Source organism: Macaca thibetana, chromosome 15, assembly GCF_024542745.1.
Source record: "Macaca thibetana thibetana isolate TM-01 chromosome 15, ASM2454274v1, whole genome shotgun sequence".
NCBI lineage: Eukaryota > Metazoa > Chordata > Mammalia > Primates > Cercopithecidae > Macaca > Macaca thibetana.
The window spans coordinates 44,871,235-44,892,911 of record NC_065592.1 but is presented as its reverse complement, the minus strand read 5'-3'; the positions used below and the strand labels follow the sequence as shown (position 1 = coordinate 44,892,911).

Genomic DNA, 21,677 nt, shown 5'->3' with positions numbered 1-21,677 from the left:
CAAGAAAAAATATTAGTGGCTATTTTGCTGTGGACAATGGAATCACTACTTCTCTAGAGCTTCTCTTGCACGTCAACTTTTTTTTTTGAGATGGAGTCTCGCTCTGTCACTGAGACTAGAGTGCAGTGGCGCAGTCCCAGCTCACTGCAACCTCCACCTTCCAGGTTCAAGTGATTCTCCTGCCTCAGTCTCCTGAATAGCTGGGACTACAGGTGCCCACCACTGTGCCTGGCTAATTATTGTATTTTTAGTAGAGACAGGGTTTCACTATCTTGGCCAGGCTGGTGTCGAACTCCTGACCTCAAGTGATCTGCCTGCCTCGGCCTCCCAAAGTGCTTGGATTACAGGCATGAGCCACCGTGCCCGGCCATCTTTCACTTCAACTTCTAAGATTTATGTCTCTTGGCTACTGCGGTTTCTTAACTGGTAGAAACTGGAGGGAAAATGTTAGTACTAAGCATGAGACTAAAGTAGACAGTAGACAGACTATTTTTATTATTAAGTTTCTACTGGACTTGGCAAAAACATTACAAACTTTTTGAGTTATAGCAAAATTGGTAATCCTTTGAAAATGGGAATGCATTTCAGAATAGAGTGCCCTTCAATGATAAGATGAGCAAGATAGGAAGGCAGTTAAAAGAAGAAGTAATAGAAACATAAAATTGGAAAAAGTAGGTGGCATAATTTCATTTTCAAGTTCAATTACCTGCATCAATATTTGGAAACAGAACTAGGGTCCGCTTGTTAAATGAGATAAGTGCATCCAATGTTAATTCAAACATTTTTATGGAATGCTTAATGTCAGTGGTCACAGGGTGCTGTAGTGCAACAATGTAATCTTTAGATTTTACATCATCACCTGTTTAAAGAAAATCAAACCACATTGCTTCATTAGTTAAGAATCTTAAAAGAGAAAGAAGCAAATTCTGAAAGCAAGATTCTAAGTCTGCACTTTTAAAAATTCTAAGATAGAAACAATTTGTCAAATTGTGAGCAGGGCATCCAAATTAGAGTCAAATGATAAGAACTTACAGCAACAAATCCAAGGATTCAGCAAACTTAACATTTTACAAAGACATGGTGCCACAAACATAACTTTAAATAGCAGGTGCTAGAAATTCACTGTTTTAAAATCCAAACTATTCCAAAGCACTGGAAAAATGTGACTCTTCCCAATGTCTAACTAATGTTTTTAGTGAGTATTCAGCAATATCAGTGAATAATAATGTTACAGATCATGGCATTTTGAGGCTGAACAAGCATTAAACATATTTCCTAGAATGCACAGGAGCTTCCCTATACCATCACCTACCAGATTCAAGTGGCAAATGTTTCTAACTCTGTTAAAGGACTAGGAGAGTTTCACTCATCCCTAGGCTGGGATCCCAAGGACAGTTCCTCAGCAAAAATTTAAAATGTAAAAAGTTTAGATTGACAGTGCTATGTCAAACAATACAAGATATTTATCAATAGGGCCTATATTATCCCATAAAACTGAAAGTGAGCTCCACTCACTTTTTTTAAATTAATTTTTCCATAAGTTATTGGGGTACAGGTGGTAATTGGTTACATGAGTAAGTTATTTGGTAGTGATTTGTGAGATTTTGGTGCACCCATCACCTGAGAAGTATACACTGCACCATTATTTGTAGTCTTCTATCCCTCGCCCCCTCCCACTCTTCCCTCCAAGTCCCCAAAGTCCACTGTATCATTCTTAGGCCTTTGTGTCCTCGTAGCTTAGCTTCCACATATCAGTAAGAACATACAATGTTTGGTTTTCCATTCCTGAGTTACTTCACTTAGAATAATAGTCTCCAGTCTCATCCAGGTCACTGCAAATGCTGTTAATTCATTCCTTTTTTATGGCTGCATAGTATTCCATCATATATATATACCACAGTTTCTTTATCTGCTCGTTGATTAACGGGCATTTGGGTTGGTTCCATGACTTTGCAGTTGTGAATTGTGCTGCTATAAACATGCATGTGCAAGTATCTTTTTCAAATAATGACTTATTTTCCTCTGTGTAGATACCCAGTAGTGGGATTGCTGGATCAAATGGTGGTTCTACTTTTAGTTCTTTAAGGAATCTCCACACTGTTTTCCATAGTGGCTGTACTAGTTTACATTTCCACCAGCAGTGTAAAAGTGTTCCCTGTTCACCACATCCACACCAGCATCTACTGTTTTTTTATCTTTTGATTATAGCCATTCTTGCAGGAATAAGGTGGTATCGCATTATGGTTTTGATTTGCATTTCCCTGATCATTAGTGATGTTTAGCATTTTTTCATGTGTTTGTTGGCCATTTGTATATCTTCTTTTGAGAATTGTCTATTCATGTCCTTAGCCCACTTTTTGATGGGATTGTTTTTTTCTTACTGATTTGAGTTCATTGTAGATTCTGGATATTAGTCCTTTGTCAGATGTATAGATTATGAAGATTTTCTCCCACTCTGTGGTTGTCTGTTTATTCTGCTGTTCCTTTTGCCGTGCAAAAGCTCTTTAGTTTAATTAGGTCCCACCTATTTATCTTTGTTTTGATCATATTTGCTTTTGGGTTCTTGGTCATGAAATCCTTGCCTAAGCCAACGTCTAGAAGGGTTTTTCCCATGTAATCTTCTAGAATTTTTATAGTTTCAGGTATTAGATTTAAGTCCTTAATCCATCTCGAGTTGATTTTTGTATAACGTGAGAGATGAGGATCCAGTTTCATTCTTCTACATGTGGCTAGCAAATTATCCCAGCACCACTTGTTGAAAAAGGTCTCCTTTCCTCACTTTATATTTTTGTTTGATTTGTCAAAGATCAGTTGGCTGTAAGTACTTGGGTTTATTTCTGGGTTCTCTATTCTGTTCCATGGGTCTATATGCCTATTTTTCTACCAGTAACATGCTGTTTTGGTGACTATGGCCTTATAGTATAGTTTGAAATCAGCTAGTGTGATGCCTCCAGATTTGTTCTTTTTGCTTAGTCTTGCTTTGGCTATAAGGGCTCTTTTTTGGTTCCATGTGAATTTTAGAATTATTTTTTCTAATTCTGTGAAGAATAATGGTGGTATTTTGATGGGGATTGCATTGAATCTGTAGATTGCTTTTGGCAGTATGGTCATTCTTGCAATATCAGTTCTACCCATCCATGAGCATGGGATGTGTTTCCATTTGTTCATGTTGTCTATGATTTCTTTCTTCTCTTCTCTTTTCTTTTTTGAGATGTTGTCTCACTCGTGTTGCCCAGGCTGGAGTACAATGGTGTGATCTCGGCTCACTGCAACCTCCACCTTCCAGGTTCAAGTGATTCTCCTGCCTCGGCCTCCCAAGTAGCTGGGACTACAGGTATACACCACCACACCCAGCTAATTTTTGTATTTTTAGTAGAGTCGGGGTTTCACCACGTTCGCCAGGCTGGTCTCAAACTCGTGACCTCAAATGATCCACCCGCCTCAGCCTCCCAAAAGTGCTGGGATTACAGGCTGCACCCAGCCTATGATTTCTTTCAGCAGTGTTTTGTAATTTTCCTTGTAGAAGTCTTCTGACTCCTTGGTTAGGTATATTCCTAAGCATTTTATTTTATTTTATTTTGCAGCTATTGTAATAGGGGTTGAATTCTTGGTTTGATTCTCTGCTTGGTCGCTGCTGGTGTATAGAAGAGCTACTGATTTGTGTACATTAATCTTGTATCCGGAAACTTTGCTGAATTCTTTTATAAGTTCTAGGAGCTTTCTGGAGGTGTCCTTAGGGTTTTCAAGGTAAACAATCATATTGTCAGCAAAGAGGGACAGTTTGACTTCCTCTTTACTGATCTGGATGCCCTTTCCTTCTCTTGTCTGATTGCTCTGGCTAAGACTTCCAGTACTATGTTGAAGAGGAGTGGTGAGAGTGGGCATCCTTGTCTCGTTCCAATTATCAGAGGGAATGCTTTCAACTTTTCCCCATTCAGTATTATGTTGGCTGTGGGTTTTATTACATTAAGGTATGTCCCTTGTATGCCAATTTTGCTGAGAGTTTTAATCATAAAGAGATGCTGGATTTTGTCGAATGCTTTTTCTGCATCTATTGAAGTGATCATGTGATTTTTAATTCTGTTTATGTGGTGCATCACATTTACTGACTTGTATACATTAAACCATCCCTGTATCCCTGGTATGAAACCCACTTGATCATGATGGATTATCTTTTTGATACGTTGTTGGATTTGGTTAGCTAGTATTTTTGTTAAGGACTTTAGCATCTATGTTCATCAAGGATATCAGCCTGTAGTTTTTTTTGTTATGTCCTTTCCTGGTTTTGGTATTAGGGTAATGAGGGCTTCACAGAATAAATTAGGGAGGGTTCCTTCTTCCTCTATCTTGTGGAATAGTGTCAAAAGGATTGGTACCAATTCTTTTTTGAATGTCTGGTAGAATTCTGCTGTGAATGCATCTGGTCATGGAATTTTTTTTGTTGGTAATTTTTAAATTACCATTTCCATCTTGCTACTTGTTACTAATCTGTTCAGGGTATCTAATTCTTCCTGATTTAAGCTAGTAGGGTTGTATTTTTCCAGGAATTTGTTCACCTCTTCTAGGTTTTCTAGTTCATGTGCGTAAAGGTGTTCACAGTAGCCCTGAATGATCTTTTGTATTTCAGTGGTGTCAGTTGTAGTATCTCCTGTTTCATTTCTTAGTGAGGTTATTTGGATTTTCTCCCTTCTTTTCTTGGTTAATCTTGCCAATGGTCTAACAGTTTTATTTATCTTTTCAAAGAACCAGCTTTTTGTTTCATTTACTTTCTTTTTGTTTGTTTTTTGAGACAGAGTCTCAGTCTGTCGCCCAGGCTGGAGTGCAGTGGCACGATCTCGGCTCACTACAGCCTCTGCCTCCTGGGTTCAAGCAATTCTCCTGCCTCAGCCTCCTGAGTAGCTGGGACTACAGGCCTGTGCCACCATGGCCAGCTAATTTTTGTATTTTTTAGTAGAGACGAGGTTTCACCATGTTGGCCAGGATGGTCTCGATCTCCTGACCTCGTGATCTGCCCGCCTCAGCCTCCGAAAGTGCTGGGATTTTTTTTTTTTTTTTTTTCTTTTTTTTTTTTTTTGAGACGGAGTCTCGCTCTGCCGCCCAGGCTGGAGTGCAGTGGCCGGATCTCAGCTCACTGCAAGCTCCGCCTCCCAGGTTTACGCCATTCTCCTGCCTCAGCCTCCCGAGTAGCTGGTACTACAGGCGCCCGCCACCTCGCCCGGCTAGTTTTTTTCTATTTTTTTTAGTAGAGACAGGATTTCACCGTGTTAGTCAGGATGGTCTCGATCTCCTGACCTCGTGATCTGCCCGTCTCGGCCTCTCAAAGTGCTGGGATTTTTTTTTTTTTTTTTTTTTTTTTTTTTTTTTTTTGAGACGGAGTCTCGCTCTGCCGCCCAGGCTGGAGTGCAGTGGCCGGATCTCAGCTCACTGCAAGCTCCGCTTCCCAGGTTTACGCCATTCTCCTGCCTCAGCCTCCCGAGTAGCTGGTACTACAGGCGCCCGCCACCTCGCCCGGCTAGTTTTTTTCTATTTTTTTTAGTAGAGACAGGATTTCACCGTGTTAGCCAGGATGGTCTCGATGTCCTGACCTCGTGATCCGCCCGTCTCGGCCTCTCAAAGTGCTGGGATTACAGGCTTGAGCCACCGCGCCCGGCCAACCACAGTGCTGGGATTACAGGCGCGAGCCACTGTGCCTGGCAGCAGTTTCTTTATGAAAGAAGGATGGCAAAGTGGCAAAAACTAGAAGTCTTTTTAGACCAGGGAAAAGTAAAACGCAAGACAATAAGCCAGAACAACTCATCCCTGGCAATAATACATTTCATACAAAGTTTGCACCTGCTTCTCCACCTGCACTTCTGATATTATTACCGGTCTGTCTTTGTATCTATCCATAATTCAGCAGCCTCAGCCCTTTCATAAATCCTCTCCATAAAGGCATTTTGTTTTCTGTTGTAAAGTCCTATATTTACTGTGATATACCTTTCATTGTTAGGAATTTAACATGCTTTTTTAACTTTGCTAATTTTAAAATTAAGATTGTAATACATGAACATTCTGGTTACAAAGCTGCAATGTTATATACTGCCTACCCAACCCTATCTTCTTATAAGCAGAGTGATAATATGAGAAGTTCCACATCAAGGTCGGGTGCAGTGGCTCACGCCTGTAATCCCAGCAGTTTGGAGGGCCAAAGGGGGTGGATCACCTGAGGTCAGGAGTTCGAGACCAGCCTAGCCAACATTGTTAAGCCTCATCGCTATTAAAAATACAAAAATTAGCCGGGCGTGGTGGTATGCACCTGTAGTCCCAGCTACTCAGGAGGCTGAGGCAAGAGTATTGCTTGAATCCGGGAGGCAGAGGTTGCAGTGAGCCGAGACTGTGCTAATGCACTCCAGCCTAGGTGACAGAGCTCCAGTCTTGGCAACAGAGCAAGACTCTGTCTCAAAAAAAAAAAAAAAAAAAAGAAGTTGCACATCAAGAAGCAGGCACAGATTTTATACAGAATGTATTACTGCCCAGTGGTAGATGGCTCTGCCTCATTGTCTTGAGTTTTCTTTTTCACTGGTTTAAAGATTTAAACAAACAAACAAAAATGCAGTTTTAGCTATTCTGTTGTCCTTCTTTTCATAAAGAACTGCTTAAATTGTCCCAAATAGGACCTTAAGCCCTACAAGTACAATTCAATTTTGCTACATTCTGCTTTCTAATGGTTATTTGCTGGGTTTTGTTTTGTTTTGAGATGGAGTCTCACTCTGTTGCCAGATTGGAGTGCAGTGGCGCGATCTCGGCTCACTGCAACCTCTGCCTCCCGGGTTCATGTGATTCTTCTGCCTCAGCCTCCCGAGTACCTGGGACTACAGGCGTGCGCCATCAGGCTCAGCTAATTTTTGTATTTTTAGTAGAGATGGGGTTTTACCACGTTGGCCAGGATGGTCTCAATCTCTTGACCTCATGATCCACCCGCCTCGGCTCCCAGAGTGCTGGGATTACAGGCATGAGCCACCGCGTCTGCCCTGGGTTTTATGCTTTTTTTTTTTTTTTTTTTTTGAGACCTAGTCTCGCTTCTTCACCCAGGCTGGAGTGCAGTGGTGCAATCTTGGCTCACTGCAACCTCCCTGGGGTCAAGCAATCCTCCTGCCTCAGCCTCCCAAATAACTGGGAGTACAAGCACATGCCAGCACGCCTGGCTAATTTTTGTATTTTTAGTAGAAATGGGGTTTCACCATGTTGGCCAGGCTGGTCTCCAACTCCTGACCTCAAGTGATCCACCTGCCTGAGCCTCCCAAAGTGCTGAGATCACAGGCGTGAGCCACTGCACCTGGCCAAAACTAGTGTTTTGTTTTTTTGAGACAGGGTCTTATTCTGTCACCGAGGCTGGAGTGCAGTGGCACAATCATGGCTGACTACAGTCTTGACCTCCCAGACTCAAGTAATCCTCCCACCTCAGCCTCCAGAGTAGCTGGGACTACAGGCATACACCATCATACCCGGCTGATTTTTGTATTTTTTGTAGAGACAGAGTTTCACCACGTTGCCCAGGCTGTTCTCAAACTCCTAGGCTCAAGTGATCTGCCCACTTTGGCCTCTCAAAGTACTGGGATTATAGGCATGTGCTACCACATCTGACACATTATTATTTTCTATTCATTATAAGTTTTTCAGTAATACAAGTTTTCCAGAATACATATGGAACTAATGGTATAATCAGAACAGAATCCAAGAGTGTTCCATTGGAAACATACAAAAAGGACTGAAGAGACAGAAGGTTGTTCCACCAGCATTATCTAGATGATCCCTTCATAACTACAAATCTGTCCAAGGATAAGAAATGTTTAGAATGGGCCAGGTGCAGTGGCTTATGCCTATAAACCCAGCAGTTTGGGAGGCTAAGGCAGGAGGATTGCTTGAGCCCAGGAATTCATGACCAGCCTGGGCAAAATAGTGAGATCCCATCTCTACAAAAAAATTTTAAAAATTAACTGGGCGTGGTGGCACATGCCTGTAGTCCCAGCTACTCAGGAGGCTGAGATGGTAGGATCACTTGAGCCCAGGAGGACAAGCTGCACCACTGCACTCCAGACTGAACAACAGAAATATGTAGAATGGTTTATGTTATATAGCAGGAAAGCCCAATTCCTTTACTGATGTAATGTAATCTAGATTAAAAATAAACAAAATCTCTTTGCTTATTCAATTTTCTTTTTCTTTCTGTTTGTTATTGTTTTTTGTTTTGTTTTGTTTTGTTTGAGACAGGGTCTTACTCTGTCACCCAGGCTAGAGTGCAGCAGTGTAATCACAGGTCACTATAGCCACAACTGCTCAGGCTCAAGTGATCCTCCCATCCCAACCTCCCAAGTAACTAGGACTACATGCATGCACCACCACACCCAGCTAATTTTCTTACTTTTTGTAGAGACAGGGTCTTGCTATGTTGTCCAGGCTGGCCTTGTAACTCCTAGGCTCAAGCAATACTCCCACCTCAGCCTCCCAAAGTGCTGGGATTACAAGGTGAGCCACCATACCTGACCCAGCCAAATCAATTTTCTGCTCATTAATTTTATAATTCAATAGATCTGCCTCTTAGAAATGAAAGGTCCTAAATAGATTATTAGTCCTAATTTGTCCCCTAGGTAGTACTCTTACTATAAATTAACCAACCAACATTCTGTTTGTAAACTTGTTTTTTTTTTTTTTTTTTTTTACCTCTTATTAGCAAAAGATAATTTCTAGGAAGCTAGAGCACTGAACATTAAAAATGTTGGAACATAAGGCTTATTTACAAAGATACACTCTAATGCTACAATTATGACTTTTGCTTTTTGATAATAATCATCATAATCCCTTACATTAACAAGTACTTATGACACTGCTTCCAACATTCATAATCTCAACAATCCTATAAGAAAAGCATTAAAAATAAAAATGACCATTTTGCCAATGTAGTAAAAAAATTCAGAAAATCAGGCCAGGTGCAGTGGCTCACGCTTGTAATCCCAGCACTTTGGGAGGCTGTGGTAGGCGGATCACCTGAGGTCAGGAGTTCGAGACCAGCCTGGCCAACATGGCAAAACCCCGTCTCTACTAAAAATATGAAATTACCCAGGCATGGTGGCATGTGTCAGTAATCCCAGCCACTCGGGAGGTTGAAGCAGGAGAATCGCTTGAACCTGGGAGGTGGAGGTTGCAGTGAGCCGAGATTGTGCTACTGCACTCCAGCCTGGATGACAGAGCAAGATTCTGTCTCAAAAAAAAAAAAAAAAAATCAGAAAATCAAACATAAAAACACCCATAATCCCACACCAGAAATAAATATAATAAATGACTTGGTGTACATACTTCCTAACCATTCCATTATTACAATTTTTATTAAAATGGCATATTATGGCCGGGCACAGTGGCTCACACCTGTAATCCCAGCACTTTGGGAGGCCAAGGTGGGCAGATACTTGAGGTCAGGAGTTTGAAACCAGCCTGGTCAACGTGGTGAAATTAAAAATACAAAAATACAAAAATTAGCCAGTTGTGGTGGCATACGCTTGTAATCCCAGCTACTAGGGAGGCTGAGGCAGGAGCATCACTTGAACCCGGGAGGCAGAGGATAGAGTGAGCCTAGATCATGCCACTGCACTCTAGCCTGGACAACAGAGCAAGACTCCATCTCAAAAAATTAAATAAGGCTGGGCGCAGTGGCTCAAGCCTGTAATCCCAGCACTTTGGGAGGCCGAGACGGGTGGATCACGAGGTCAGGAGATGGAGACCATCCTGGCTAACATGGTGAAACCCCATCTCTACTAAAAAATACAAAAAAAAAACTAGCCGGGCGAGGTGGCGGGCACCTGTAGTCCCAGCTACTCGGGAGGCTGAAGCAGGAGAATGGCGTGAACCTGGAGGCAGAGCTTGCAGTGAGCTGAGATCCGGCCACTGCACTCCAGCCTGGGCGACAGAGCGAGACTCCGTCTCAAAAAAAAAAAAAAAAATTAAATAAATAAAATGAAATGGCATATTATACTTATAATTTTATAGCTCCCCCCCTTTACATATTAGGATCGTTCTTATAACTAATATATTTAATGGATTAAAGCATTCCATTCTATAAATATAGCAGAGATTTCTAAAAATCAATCCACTAAGCCTTTTCACAGAAAAGGTGAACCTAGACAGATAAAGTCATACCATAGGGCAAGGTCTATGAACTAAAACCTTGGCCTTCTCATTGCTAAGAGTATTCTATCCATAATAGTTTCCAAAAGGATTGAAATAGACGGAACATTTTCTGACAAAAACAGCCAGTAGACTGCCTAAAGTCTGAGATACGCACCTAGCCACATGCGAATGATGCTCATGTAGTCTTTGTTCTTGGCTGAGAGAAGTTTGTCGTAAGAAGGACAGCCTGCCAAAAGGATGCGATCATGGTCCTCACACATGGATATCAGGTGCTGCTCTGCACTGCGGGTGCAGCACACATGATAATGAGCCAGTTTTGTTATGGCATGTCTAATAGAGTCATCAATGGTCCCACTGACTTCCCCACCTTCAATGTGAAGGATTCGGATGTTCATCAAGGCAGCAGATGTGGCCAGAGCCAGGGCATCAAACCTGTCTCCATGAACAATCATGATATCAGGCTTCAGGCGATTAAGGACATCTGGCAGCTTCACTAGGGCCAGGCCTACTGACTCCACCATGGCTGCCTCATCTTCTCCCCTCACAATTGTGTGTAGCCTGGTGTTAATGTCAAAGTCATCTTGTTCAATCATTCTATATGTATTTCTAAAACCGGGAAGAAATAAAGATTTAAGAACATGTTCTTAAACACAGAGCCATAACATACAAGAAAAGCAATCTAACACCAACCCTGAAGTGAGAAAATTAAAATAAATAAATTTAAGTATAACTTACAAACATAAAAAGCATAGACCATAAATGTAAACAGCCTGATTAAGATTCTTTTTTTTTTTTTTTTTTTTTTTTGAGATGGAGTCTTGCTCTGTTACTCATGCTGGAGTGCAGTGGTGTGACCTTGGCTCACTGCAACCTCTGCCTCCCAGGTTCAAGCGATTCTCCTGCCTCAGCCTCCTGAGTAGCTGGGACTACAGGCATGTACCACCACACCCAGCTAATTTTTCTATTTTTAGTAGAGATGGGGTTTTGGCATGTTGGCCAGGCTGGTCTTGAACTGCTGACCTCAGGTAATCTACCCACCTTGGCCTACCAAAGTGCTGGGATTACAGGCGTAAGCCACTGCACCCGGCCAGAGAAATTTTTTATTAGGAAGAAAGAGACTAAACTTTTAACAGTGGTCAGCACTTTTTATATACACTTAGGGGAAAATGTTCTTTACCCTTTTTAAAATTTTTTTGAGACACAGTCTCGCTCTGTCGCCCAGGCTGGGGTGCAGTGGTGCGATCTCGGCTAACTGCAATGTCCACCTCCCAGGTTCAAGCGATTCTCCTGCCTCAGCCTCCTGAGTAGCTGGGACTACAGGCGTGTGCCATCACACCCAGCTAATTTTTGTATTTTTAGTAGAGACAGGGTTTCACGATGATGGCCAGGATGGTCTCAATCTCTTGACCTCGTGATCCGCCCACCTCTGCCTCCCAAAGTGCTGGGATTACAGGTGTGAGCCATCGCGCCCAGACAGCCCTTTTTTCTTTAAGAAAACATTTCACGGTGAAAAGTCTCTCACTTTTGTCTCCCAATCATCCAATTCTTCTCCCCGGAAGCAGCCAATTTCTTGTGTTAGAATGTACTTTAAACATGCATTTTCATTAAGTACTAATCAAATTTCCTATTTAATGGTCTCATCAGATAACTATTTTTCCACCCTTGGTAACTGTGGTAGGCAGATAAAAAACCTACTACCATTTCCCTGAGAGCCTCTCTTCCACTAGTCTTCCTGTCAAAGCTTTCTCCCAGCAGTAAAATAACCCACTCAGACTTTCATCTCAGGTTCTAGCTAAAATTTCTATTCTACCGAGAGGATGCTCCTAAATAGCCAGAATTCATTTTGTATTAAAAAAAAAATCTATGGATCCCTGAGCTATCCATTAAGTTTCTTCTCTACTCTTTAAGTATTTCCTAATAGTAAATTCCTACCTTGTTTTTAAAGAATAGTCTGAAAAGGACAATTTTATTTTAATGCAAGGTTCTTTCAGATACAGTACTATATTTGTGACCCTTTTTGGAGACTGCATTAATGTATTCATGCCACAAGGGTGCACTAAATGCCTTTTTATTATATACATCTTGTTCTCTCAAAGATTGTCCAACCTTTGTTTTTTTGCTGTTGCTGTTGTTTTTTTCTTTTTTTTTGAGATGGAGTCTCACTCTTGTTGCCCAGGCTGGAGGGCAGTGGTGTGATCTCGGCTCACTGCAACCTCTGCCTCCTGGGTTCAAGCGATTCTCCTGCCTCAGCCTCCCAAGTAGCTAGGACTAGAGGCATGTGCCACCACAACTGGCTAATTTGTTTTTTTGTATTTTTAGTAGAGACGGGGTTTCACCATGTTGGCCAGGCTGGTCTCGAACTCCTGACCTCAAGTGATCCACCCACCTCAGCATCCCAGAGTGCTGGGATTACAGGCGTGTGCCACCACACCAACTTTCACTTTTTAAATGTAGCCTGTGATTAATAACAAACCTAATGTCACCAAAATAAATGCCAATGGTCACAGTAATGTAATTCTCTACTTTACCTTGCAGTTTAGATTTTTAAAATCTTGTTCCATATCTACTACTTTATATGCTGTTGGCCTATAAACCAGTTTTAAAGACTTGCCATTAGAGCTCACAAAACAGATTAATGGAATCACATTGTTATATGCATATAATATGTATTTATAAGTGGCATTTCTTTGAATGTAACAACTAATAACTAACAGTAATATTTTTATAGCTACCATTTATCAATCATCTACTAAGCAGCATCATTGTGATGGATGCTCTATATCATGATCTCCATTCCTCACAATAATTTACAATATAAGTTTTCACTACATTTTATAATGAGGAAACTGAGGCTCAGAGATGCTAAGTGACTTCTCTAAGGCCACATAAAAACTAAGCAGCAGAACTGGAATTTGAAGCTGGGCCTATATGGCTTGGCTAACAAAACCCAAGCTCCTTCTAGCACACTGTTGCAATGAAGAATAAGAAAATGCTTTCGTCTTACCCATAGTCATCTATCAGGTGAGAGCCAAGTACCACAACATCAAGTTCAAAGAACTCAGGTTCAGTTTTAATGCCAAACATGATCGGGGCAAGTTTAGAATAATCTGCACGGTTACAAGTAGCAACACAAACCCGCAGCTTTCGGTTATTTCCATTCTTCTCCATGATTTGCTTGTTTCGTTTTGAGAGGTTCTTAAAATAGAGTTCCTGAAATTGCCAAAATAAAAACTTTATAATCAGAATAACTCCTAGATATAACTAAACTTTAAACTTCTCTAAATCAGAAATAGAAATTTTCAGTCTCAAGTCCTTAACCACTATTTAATATAGTGATTCTTAATCTTTTTATACACCTCCACTTCTATGTGACTCTCCCATTGGTATATCCAGAGTTAAGAAACTCCAAGGCTGGGTGCGATGGCTCACATCTGTAATCCCAGCACTTTGGGAGGCTGAGGCGGGTGGATCACGAGGTCAGGAGATCAAGACTATCCTGGCTAACACGATGAAACCCGTCTCTACTAAAAATACAAAAAAAAAAAAAATTAGCCTGGCGTGGTGGCAGGCGCCTGTAGTCCCAGCTACTCTGGAGGTTGAGGCAGGAGAATGGCGTGAACCTGGGAGGCGGAGCTTGTGGTGAGCTGAGATCATGCCACTGCACTCCAGCCTGGGCGACAGAGCGAGACTCTGTCTCAAAAAAAAAAAAAAAAGAAAAAAAAGAAACTCCAGCAGACTAACTATAACACCACCCCATCCTCTCACACTCAAGAACACACATTGGAATGCCATTAAGAAGGAGTGAGATAAATCAGCTCTTGTTTAAAAGGTGAGCAAATATCAGCTCTTTATTATTAAAAATTACTTGCCATAACTCACAGATGAGCCCAACATAGCAGGTTGTCACAAAATCAGTGGTTGAGAACCACTGATCTAGTTCAACTCCCATCACTTTATAGAAAGGGAAACACAGGTCTTGAGAGGGAAAATTACTGCCCCAACATTCATAAGATCACGTCTCATAAGGAATACAGTCTATTCACTCTCACACTATACACTCCCTAAATACAAGGTATTGTGATTAATGCTGGGCAGGAGAAAGATAAGTAAGATAAAAACCTGACCTTCAAGCCCTCATTAGTACCTACACACCAGTGCCAACAAAACTGACAACTCCAAATGCCTATCAGATATCTCCTGCTGTATGTCCTATAACCACCTTAAAGTCAGTGTCCCAAACTGAACTCATTTTCTTTTCCAAACCTGTTCCTCCTCAATTGTTCTCTGAGTTATGCAATTTCATTCATCCAAATGCCTTGAAATCCTTGTCTTTTCTGTTCTTCACCCCATATCTCCAAAATGCTGTCAATTCCACCCCCTAAATGTCTTTCAAATCTATCTCCTCCTCTTCATCCTTACAAGGACTTCCACTAGTCCAGTCCCTCATTTTAGGTCTGGATGATCGTAACGCTGTCAAGTGGTTTGCCTGCCTCCTATAAACTTTCTTATTTATTTATTTATTTATTTAGAGACAAAGTCTCACTCTGTCGCCCAGGCTGGAGTGCAGTGGCACGAGCTTGGCTCACTGCCACCTCCGCCTCCCAGATTCTAGCAATTCTCCTGCCTCAGCCTCCCGAGTAGCTGGGATTATAGGCACCCACCACCATGCTCAGCTAATTTTTGTATTTTTAGTAGAGATGGGGTTTTGCCATGTTGGCCAGGCTGGTCTCGAACTCCTGGCCTCAAGTGATCTGCCCGCCTCAGCCTCCTAAAAGTGCTGGGATTACAGGCGTGAGCCACTGTGCCCGGCTTCCTACAAACTTTCAAAGTGATCTTCCTTTCCCACTATCTCTTCCCTGCCTAAAATTACACTTACTCTGTGCCAAAGTGCCAGCCATACCAAACTGCCTCCAGTTCAACTAGTGAATCTCCATATATCTGTACCTTTATAGATGCTACCTACTTTTTCCTCAAACTTCCCTTCCCCCTTGCCTGGTCTTCTACTCATCCTTCAAAACTCAATCTAAGTGTCATCCTTTCTGGAAAGGTTTCACACAAACCTCAGGTCCTCCTCCCCCATGTTTCTCAGTTGCTGCCTTGCTCTGAGCGTATGGCCCTCCCATTCACAGATATACTATTGCTTAGCTCCACTGCTCGCTCATCCCTCCCTGCCATGCTATACCCTCCATTCAAAAAGTAAAATCAGGGGCAAGGAATGAGAGATTTGTTTTATGGAATATTTTTTAGAAGTTTTTACATTTTTGGAGACGGGATCTTGCTATGTTGCCCAAGCCAGAGTACAGTAGCTATTCACAAGCAAGATCATAGCTCACTGCAGCCTAGAACTCCTGGGCTCAAGCAATCCCCCCACCTTCAGCCTCATAAGTAGCTGGAACTACAGGCATACACCACTGAGCCAGGCTTGGAACATGTTAAACTTCTCTAAATCAACATAAAATTTCACCTCATGGACTCTGATCTCAATGTTCATATTTCAGTAAGTGTATCAATATTTAGAATCTGTAATTAGGAATCCAGAGACACTTCAGTAAGGATTCCAATTCTAGGGGTGCCATCCTTTAGATGAGGGTAAACTCTGAAATTCACTGGAAATTCCATTAGTAGCCCTCTGCTGTTGGTACCTCATCTCTCTTAAAATTCTGTGACCATGCAAACTGTCCCATCATTAGGCCCACTCTGAATTTATAATCCCCAGTAAAAGCTAATTTCACCCAATGACAAACACTTACAATATAATGAAACGGGCATTCCACCAAGAGAGTTATATTCAGAAGACCTAAGCACTGTATGGTCTTTTTTGTTTTGTTTTTTTGAGACAGAGTCTCGCTCTGTCGCCCAGGCTGGAGTGCAGTGGCACAATCTCTGCCCACTGCAAGCTCCGCTTCCCGGGTTCACGCCATTCTCCTGCCTCAGCCTCCCGAGGAGCTGGGACTACAGGCGCCCAACACCACGCCGGCTAATTTTTTGTATTTTTAGTAGAGACAGGGTTTCATCGTATTAGCCAGGATGGTCTCGATCTCCTAACCTCATGATCCGTCCGCCTTAGCCTCCCAAAGTGCTGGGATTACAGGCGTGAGCCACCGCGGCCACCACGCCTGGCCTTTTTTTTTTTTTTTGATAAGGAGTCTCGTTCTGCCACTCAGGCTGGAGTGCAGTGGCTCGATCTCAGCTCACTACGACCTCCGCCTCCTGGGTTCAAGCAATTCTCCTGCCTCAGCCTCCTGAGTAGCTGGGATTACAGGCATGCGCCACCACGCTGGGCTAATTTTTTGTATTTTTAGTAGACATGGGGTTTCACCATGTTAGCCAGACTGGTCTCAAACTCCTAATCTCATGATCCGCCTGCCTTGGCCTCCCAAAGTGCTGGGATTACAGGCATGAGCCACCACACCCAGCCACACTATCTAATCTTTAAAGAGACAAAAATATTCTTCCAGAAATGGTTGTCCTAAGTGTTCTTGTATATAATCCTTCCAGTGATCAAATTTGAGCTGAATAAATTGTTGGTAATATTTAATTTGCTGGGTGAGGCAAAACAAATCATTCATGGTTTGTCAGTTTGTATTTATTTTACAAAGAACAGTAAATGTTCCATCTGGCAGTACTAAAATGCTTATTTACCAAGTTACTCAAAGGTTATTCTACCTAAACTGAGAGCAAGCTGACCATATAAATAAACAGTGAAAAATACAACATTGTTACCTAGAAACCTAAAGAACCTAAAAAAGTCAAAAGTTTTTTTAAGGAAAGAAATCAAATCTTAAAAATAATATTAAGGTAAAATGCCTTTTTAAGGGGAGGTTTTAAAAAATTATTTTAAATAACTCAATTTTTGATTAAGTAGTATATTCACATGGTTTAAAACTGAAACGTCACAAGAGGTTAAGTCGCAAAAAGTCTTTTCATCTGTGTTCTCCAGCTAGCTAGTTATTTTCCCTGGAAGCAAATGGTTACTGGTTTCTTAACTGTCCTTCCATGGATAAACTATGATAATATAAATAAATATATGGCTCACGCCTGTAATCCCAACACTTTGGGAGGCTGAGGTGGGTGTATCATGTGAGGTCAGGAATTAGAGAACAGCCTGGCCAACATGGTGAAACCCCATCTCTACTAAACATACAAAAAAAAAACCAATTAGCCAGGTGTTGTGGCACACGCCTGTAGTCCCAGCTACTTGAGAGGCTGAGGCAGGAGAATCACTTGAACACATGAAGTGGAGCTTGCAGTGAGCCAAGATCGTGCCACTGCACTCCAGCCTGGGCAAGAGAATGAGTCTCTATCTAAAAAAAAAAAAATATATATATATATATATATATATAATATATATATATGATATGTGTATATATAATGTATATATGTGTATACACACACACATATATACACTACACACACACATACACGATGTATATTACAAAATTGGTAACATATTCTACAAACTGTTGGGCCAAATCTTACTTTTTTTTTTTTTAATAGAGTCTCCCTCTGTTGCCCAGGCTGGAGTGCAGTGCCATGACCTTGGCTCACTGCAACCTCCACCTCCCCAGTTCAAGAGATTCTTGTGCCTCAGCTTCCTAAGTGGCTGGGATTACAGGTGCCCGCCACCACACCCACCTAATTTTTTTGTGTTTTTAGTAGAGATGGGGTTTCACCATGTTAGCCAGGCCAGTCTCAAACTCCTGACCTCACGTGATCTACCCACCTCTGCCTCCCAAAGTGCTAGGATTACAGGCACGAGCCACCGCACCCAGCCACAAATCTTACTTTTTAAAATGCTTTTGATTATGACTCAATTAAATGGTAGAATGAGAATGTTTAAAGATATTGGAAATATCAAATCTAAAAGGGCAAAGTTTTGGAAATTGCTGGCCATCAACTTTTCAAATATACAAAGAGTTATAAGAGCCCTAAAATTTAGCAAAAACATTCAACTTTGGCGGGGCACAGTGGCTCATGCCTTTAGTAACCCCAGCAGTCTGGGAGGCCAAGATGGGCGGATCACCTGAGGTCACGAGTTGGAGACCAGCCTGGCCAACATGGTGAAACCCCATCTCTACTAAAAATACAAAACTTAGCAGGGTGTGGTGGCATGCACCTGTAATCCCAGCACTCAGGAGGCTATGGCAGGAGAATTGCTTGAACTTGGGAGAAGGAGGCTGCAGTGAGCCAAGATTGTGCCATTGCATTCCAGCCTGGGAGACTGATTGAGACTCCATTTCAAAAAAAAAAAAAAAAAAAAGCCAGGCGTGGTAGCGCGTGCCAGTAATCCCAGCTGCTTGGGAGGCTGAGGCACAACTATCACTTGAACCCAGGAGGCAGAGGTTGCAGTGAGCCGAGATCACACCACTGCACTCCAGCCTGGGCAAAAGAGTGAGACTCTGTCTCAAAAATATATATATATATAAATAAAAACAAGAAATCTGGCTGGACATGGTGGCTCATGCCTGTAATCCCGGCACTTTGGGAGGCCGAGGCAAGGACTCCTTGAAATCAGGAGTTCAAGACCAGCCTGGGCAACACAGTAAGATCCCTGTCTCTACAAACAAATTTTTTTTAATTAGCTGAGCGTGGTTGTGCACACCTGCGGTCCTAGCTATTTGGGAGGCTGAGACAGGAAGATCACTTGAGCCCAGGAGTTTGAGGCTATAGTGAGTTATGATAGTGCCACCGCACTCCAGCCTGAATGATGGAGCAAGACCCTATCTTAAAAAAAATTAAAATTTAAATCCAGCCTGGGGCAAGTAAATTTCCTTTTGTAAGGATGCAATCACTTTTCATTAGTACTTACAATGGACAGTCTTGAATTGAGAGAATGCAAAAAGCTGCTGTCAAGAATTGGGTTTCGGCTGGGGGCAATGGCTTAGGCCTGTAATCCCAGCACTTTGGGAGGCCGAGGCAGGCGGATCACCTGAGGCCAGGAGTTCAAGACCAGCCTGGCTAACATGGTGAAACCCCATCTCTACTAAAAACACAAAAAAATTAGGTGGGTGTGGTGGCGGGCACCTGTCTCTACTAAAAATACAAAATTTAGCCGGGCATGGTGGCAGGCCCGTAATCCCAGCTACTCAGGAGGCTGAGGCAGGAGAATCGCTTGAACCCGGGAGGCAGAGGTTGCAGTGAGCGGAGATCCCGCCTCTGCACTCCAGCCTGGGCAACAGGAGTGAGATTCCGTCTCAAAAAAAAAAAAAAAAAAAAAAAAAAAAAAAAAAAAAAGAACTGGGTTTCTCAGATCGCCAGTGAGTTCAAGATGAAGGCAAACTTGTCTATAAACCTGGCCTTAGGTAACATTGTTCTATTTTTCAGTTTATTCATATAGCCAGCTTGCTCCCAGTTTAGGTAGAATAACCTTTGAGTAATTGGTAAGTACTAGGCATTTTAGTACTGCCAGATGGAACATTTACTGTTCTTTGTAAAATAAATACAAATTGACAAACCATGAATGATTTGTTTTGCCTCACAGTATTTTTTTTTTTTTCTTGAGACAGAGTCTCACTCTGTCACCCAGGGGAGTACAGTGGCGTAATCTCAGTTCACTGTAACCTCTACCTTCCAGGTTCAATCAATTCTCCTGCCTCAGCCTCCCAAGTAGCTGGGATTACAGGTGCACACCACCATGCCTGGCTAATTTTTGTATTTTTTTAGTAGAGACGGGGTTTCACCATGTTGGCCAGGCTGTTCTCGAACTCTTGACCTCAAGTCATCTGCCTTGGCCTTGCCTCACAAAAATTAAAAATTTAAATTAAAAGCCACAAGAGGCTAAATAGCAAAAAGTCTTCTCATATGTGTTCCCCAGCTATATAATTTTTTTTCCCTCAAAGAAACTATAGTACAAATTGGAAAAGGACCACTGTACTCCAGCCTGGGTGACAGAGTGAGACCCTATCTTAAAAAAATTTTAAATTTAAATAAAAAATAAAAACAAGCAATCTTTTAAATGAACATTATGAAGTAGGTGCATTGTCCAGCCCAGAGCTCAGAAAGTCAGAAGGCGGGACTGAATACTTGCATCCATTTCACTCTTCAATTCTATAATTGTACCTGAGCCACCAAAAGAAAGACAGAAAAACAAATAATAGGTGACAGATGGATGGATGACAGATGATAGACAGATAGATGATAGTTTTCAGACAAGTTTGCCTTCATCTTGAACTCACTGGCAATCGCTGAAAAACCCAATTCTTGTTTTTTTTGTTTTATGTTTTTGAGACAGGGTCTCATTCTGTTGCCCAGGCTGGAGTGCAGTGACACAATCTCAGCTCACTGCAACCTCCGCTTCCCAGGTTCAAGCAATTCTCCTGCCTCAGCCTCCCAAGTAGCTGGGATTACAGGCATGTGACACCATGCCCAGCTAATTTTTTCGTATTTTTAGTATAGGCGGGGTTTCATCACGTTCGCCAGGCTAGTCTCGATCTTCTGACCTCAGGTGATCTGCTGCCTGGCCTCCCAAAGTGCTGGGATTACAGGCATGAGCCACCGTAACTCAATTCTTTTTTTTTGTTTTTTCTTTTGAGACTGAGTCTCACTCTGTCGCCCAGGCTAGAATGCAGTGGTGCAATCTCAGCTCACTGCAACCTTCGCTGCCTGGGTTCAAGCCATTCTCCTGTCTCAGCCTCCTGAGTAGCTGGGATCACAGGCACCCGCCACCATGTCCAGCTAATTTTTGTATTTTTAGTAGAGATGAGGTTTTTACCATGTTGGCCAGGCTGGTCTCGAACTCCTGACCTCAGGTGATCCGCCTGCGTTGGCCTCCCAAAGTGCTGGGATTACAGGCGTGAGCCACCGCACCCCGTAGAAACCCAATTCTTAAAGGCTGTTTTCTGCATTCTCTCAACTCAAGACTGTCCATTATAAATGCTGGCAAAAGGGTGTTAACACTTTCCAGAAAAATAATGTCCCACTCAACCGTGGAAAGAGTTCTTTGTGAAGAGAGTATTTTTAAGGCAATCAACTGAAAATAATGAACACTTGGTTCAAGCAGTCACTGAACAGAGGAAACAACAGTAAACATTTGCTGAGTGCTTCTGAAGTGCCAAACATTGTGCTAATAGCTTTCTTTACACGTATTAACTCATTTCATCCTCACAGCCCTCCTATTAGCTCCATTCTACAGACAGGAGGCACAGAGAAAATAATTTACTTGCCCCAAATCACTGTTTAATAGTTCATCATTGGCTGGGCGCGGTGGCTGACTCCTTTATAACCCCAGCACTTTGGGAAGCTGAGATGGGCAGATCACTTGATGTCAGTTTAAGACCATCCTGGCCAACATGGTGAAACCCCACCTCTACTAAAAATACAAAAAATTAGCCGGGCGTGGTAGCGGGCGCCTGTAGTCCCAGCTACTCGGGAAGCTGAGACAGGAGAATGGCGTGAATCCGGGAGGCGGAGCTTGCAGTGAGCCGAAATTGCGCCACTGCACTCCAGCCTGGGCAACACAGCGAGACTCCGTCTCAAAAATAAATAAACAAACAAACAAACAAATAAATAAATAAAAA

The 21,677-nt window shown here is 42.2% G+C and overlaps 2 protein-coding genes across 3 annotated transcripts in view; both read right to left on the bottom strand.

Annotated features, from left to right (window-relative positions):
* Positions 1-21,677, bottom strand: part of HINT2 (histidine triad nucleotide binding protein 2) — a 546,951-nt gene that overhangs the window by 480,707 nt on the left and 44,567 nt on the right. The gene's annotated exons all lie outside the window — the stretch shown is intronic.
* GNE (glucosamine (UDP-N-acetyl)-2-epimerase/N-acetylmannosamine kinase) overlaps positions 1-21,677 on the bottom strand; it is a 43,711-nt gene that overhangs the window by 21,363 nt on the left and 671 nt on the right. Inside the window, exons 2-5 of one of the 2 annotated variants that reach the window (XM_050762107.1) lie at positions 21,324-21,400; positions 13,166-13,371; positions 10,316-10,767; positions 707-859 (exon numbers count right to left, since the gene is read on the bottom strand). In XM_050762107.1, the coding sequence (XP_050618064.1) occupies positions 707-859; positions 10,316-10,767; positions 13,166-13,329 (769 nt within the window). In that variant the 5' untranslated portion in view covers positions 13,330-13,371; positions 21,324-21,400. The remainder of the gene's footprint in view (positions 1-706; positions 860-10,315; positions 10,768-13,165; positions 13,372-21,323; positions 21,401-21,677) is intronic. The other variant, XM_050762106.1, reaches the window with a different exon arrangement.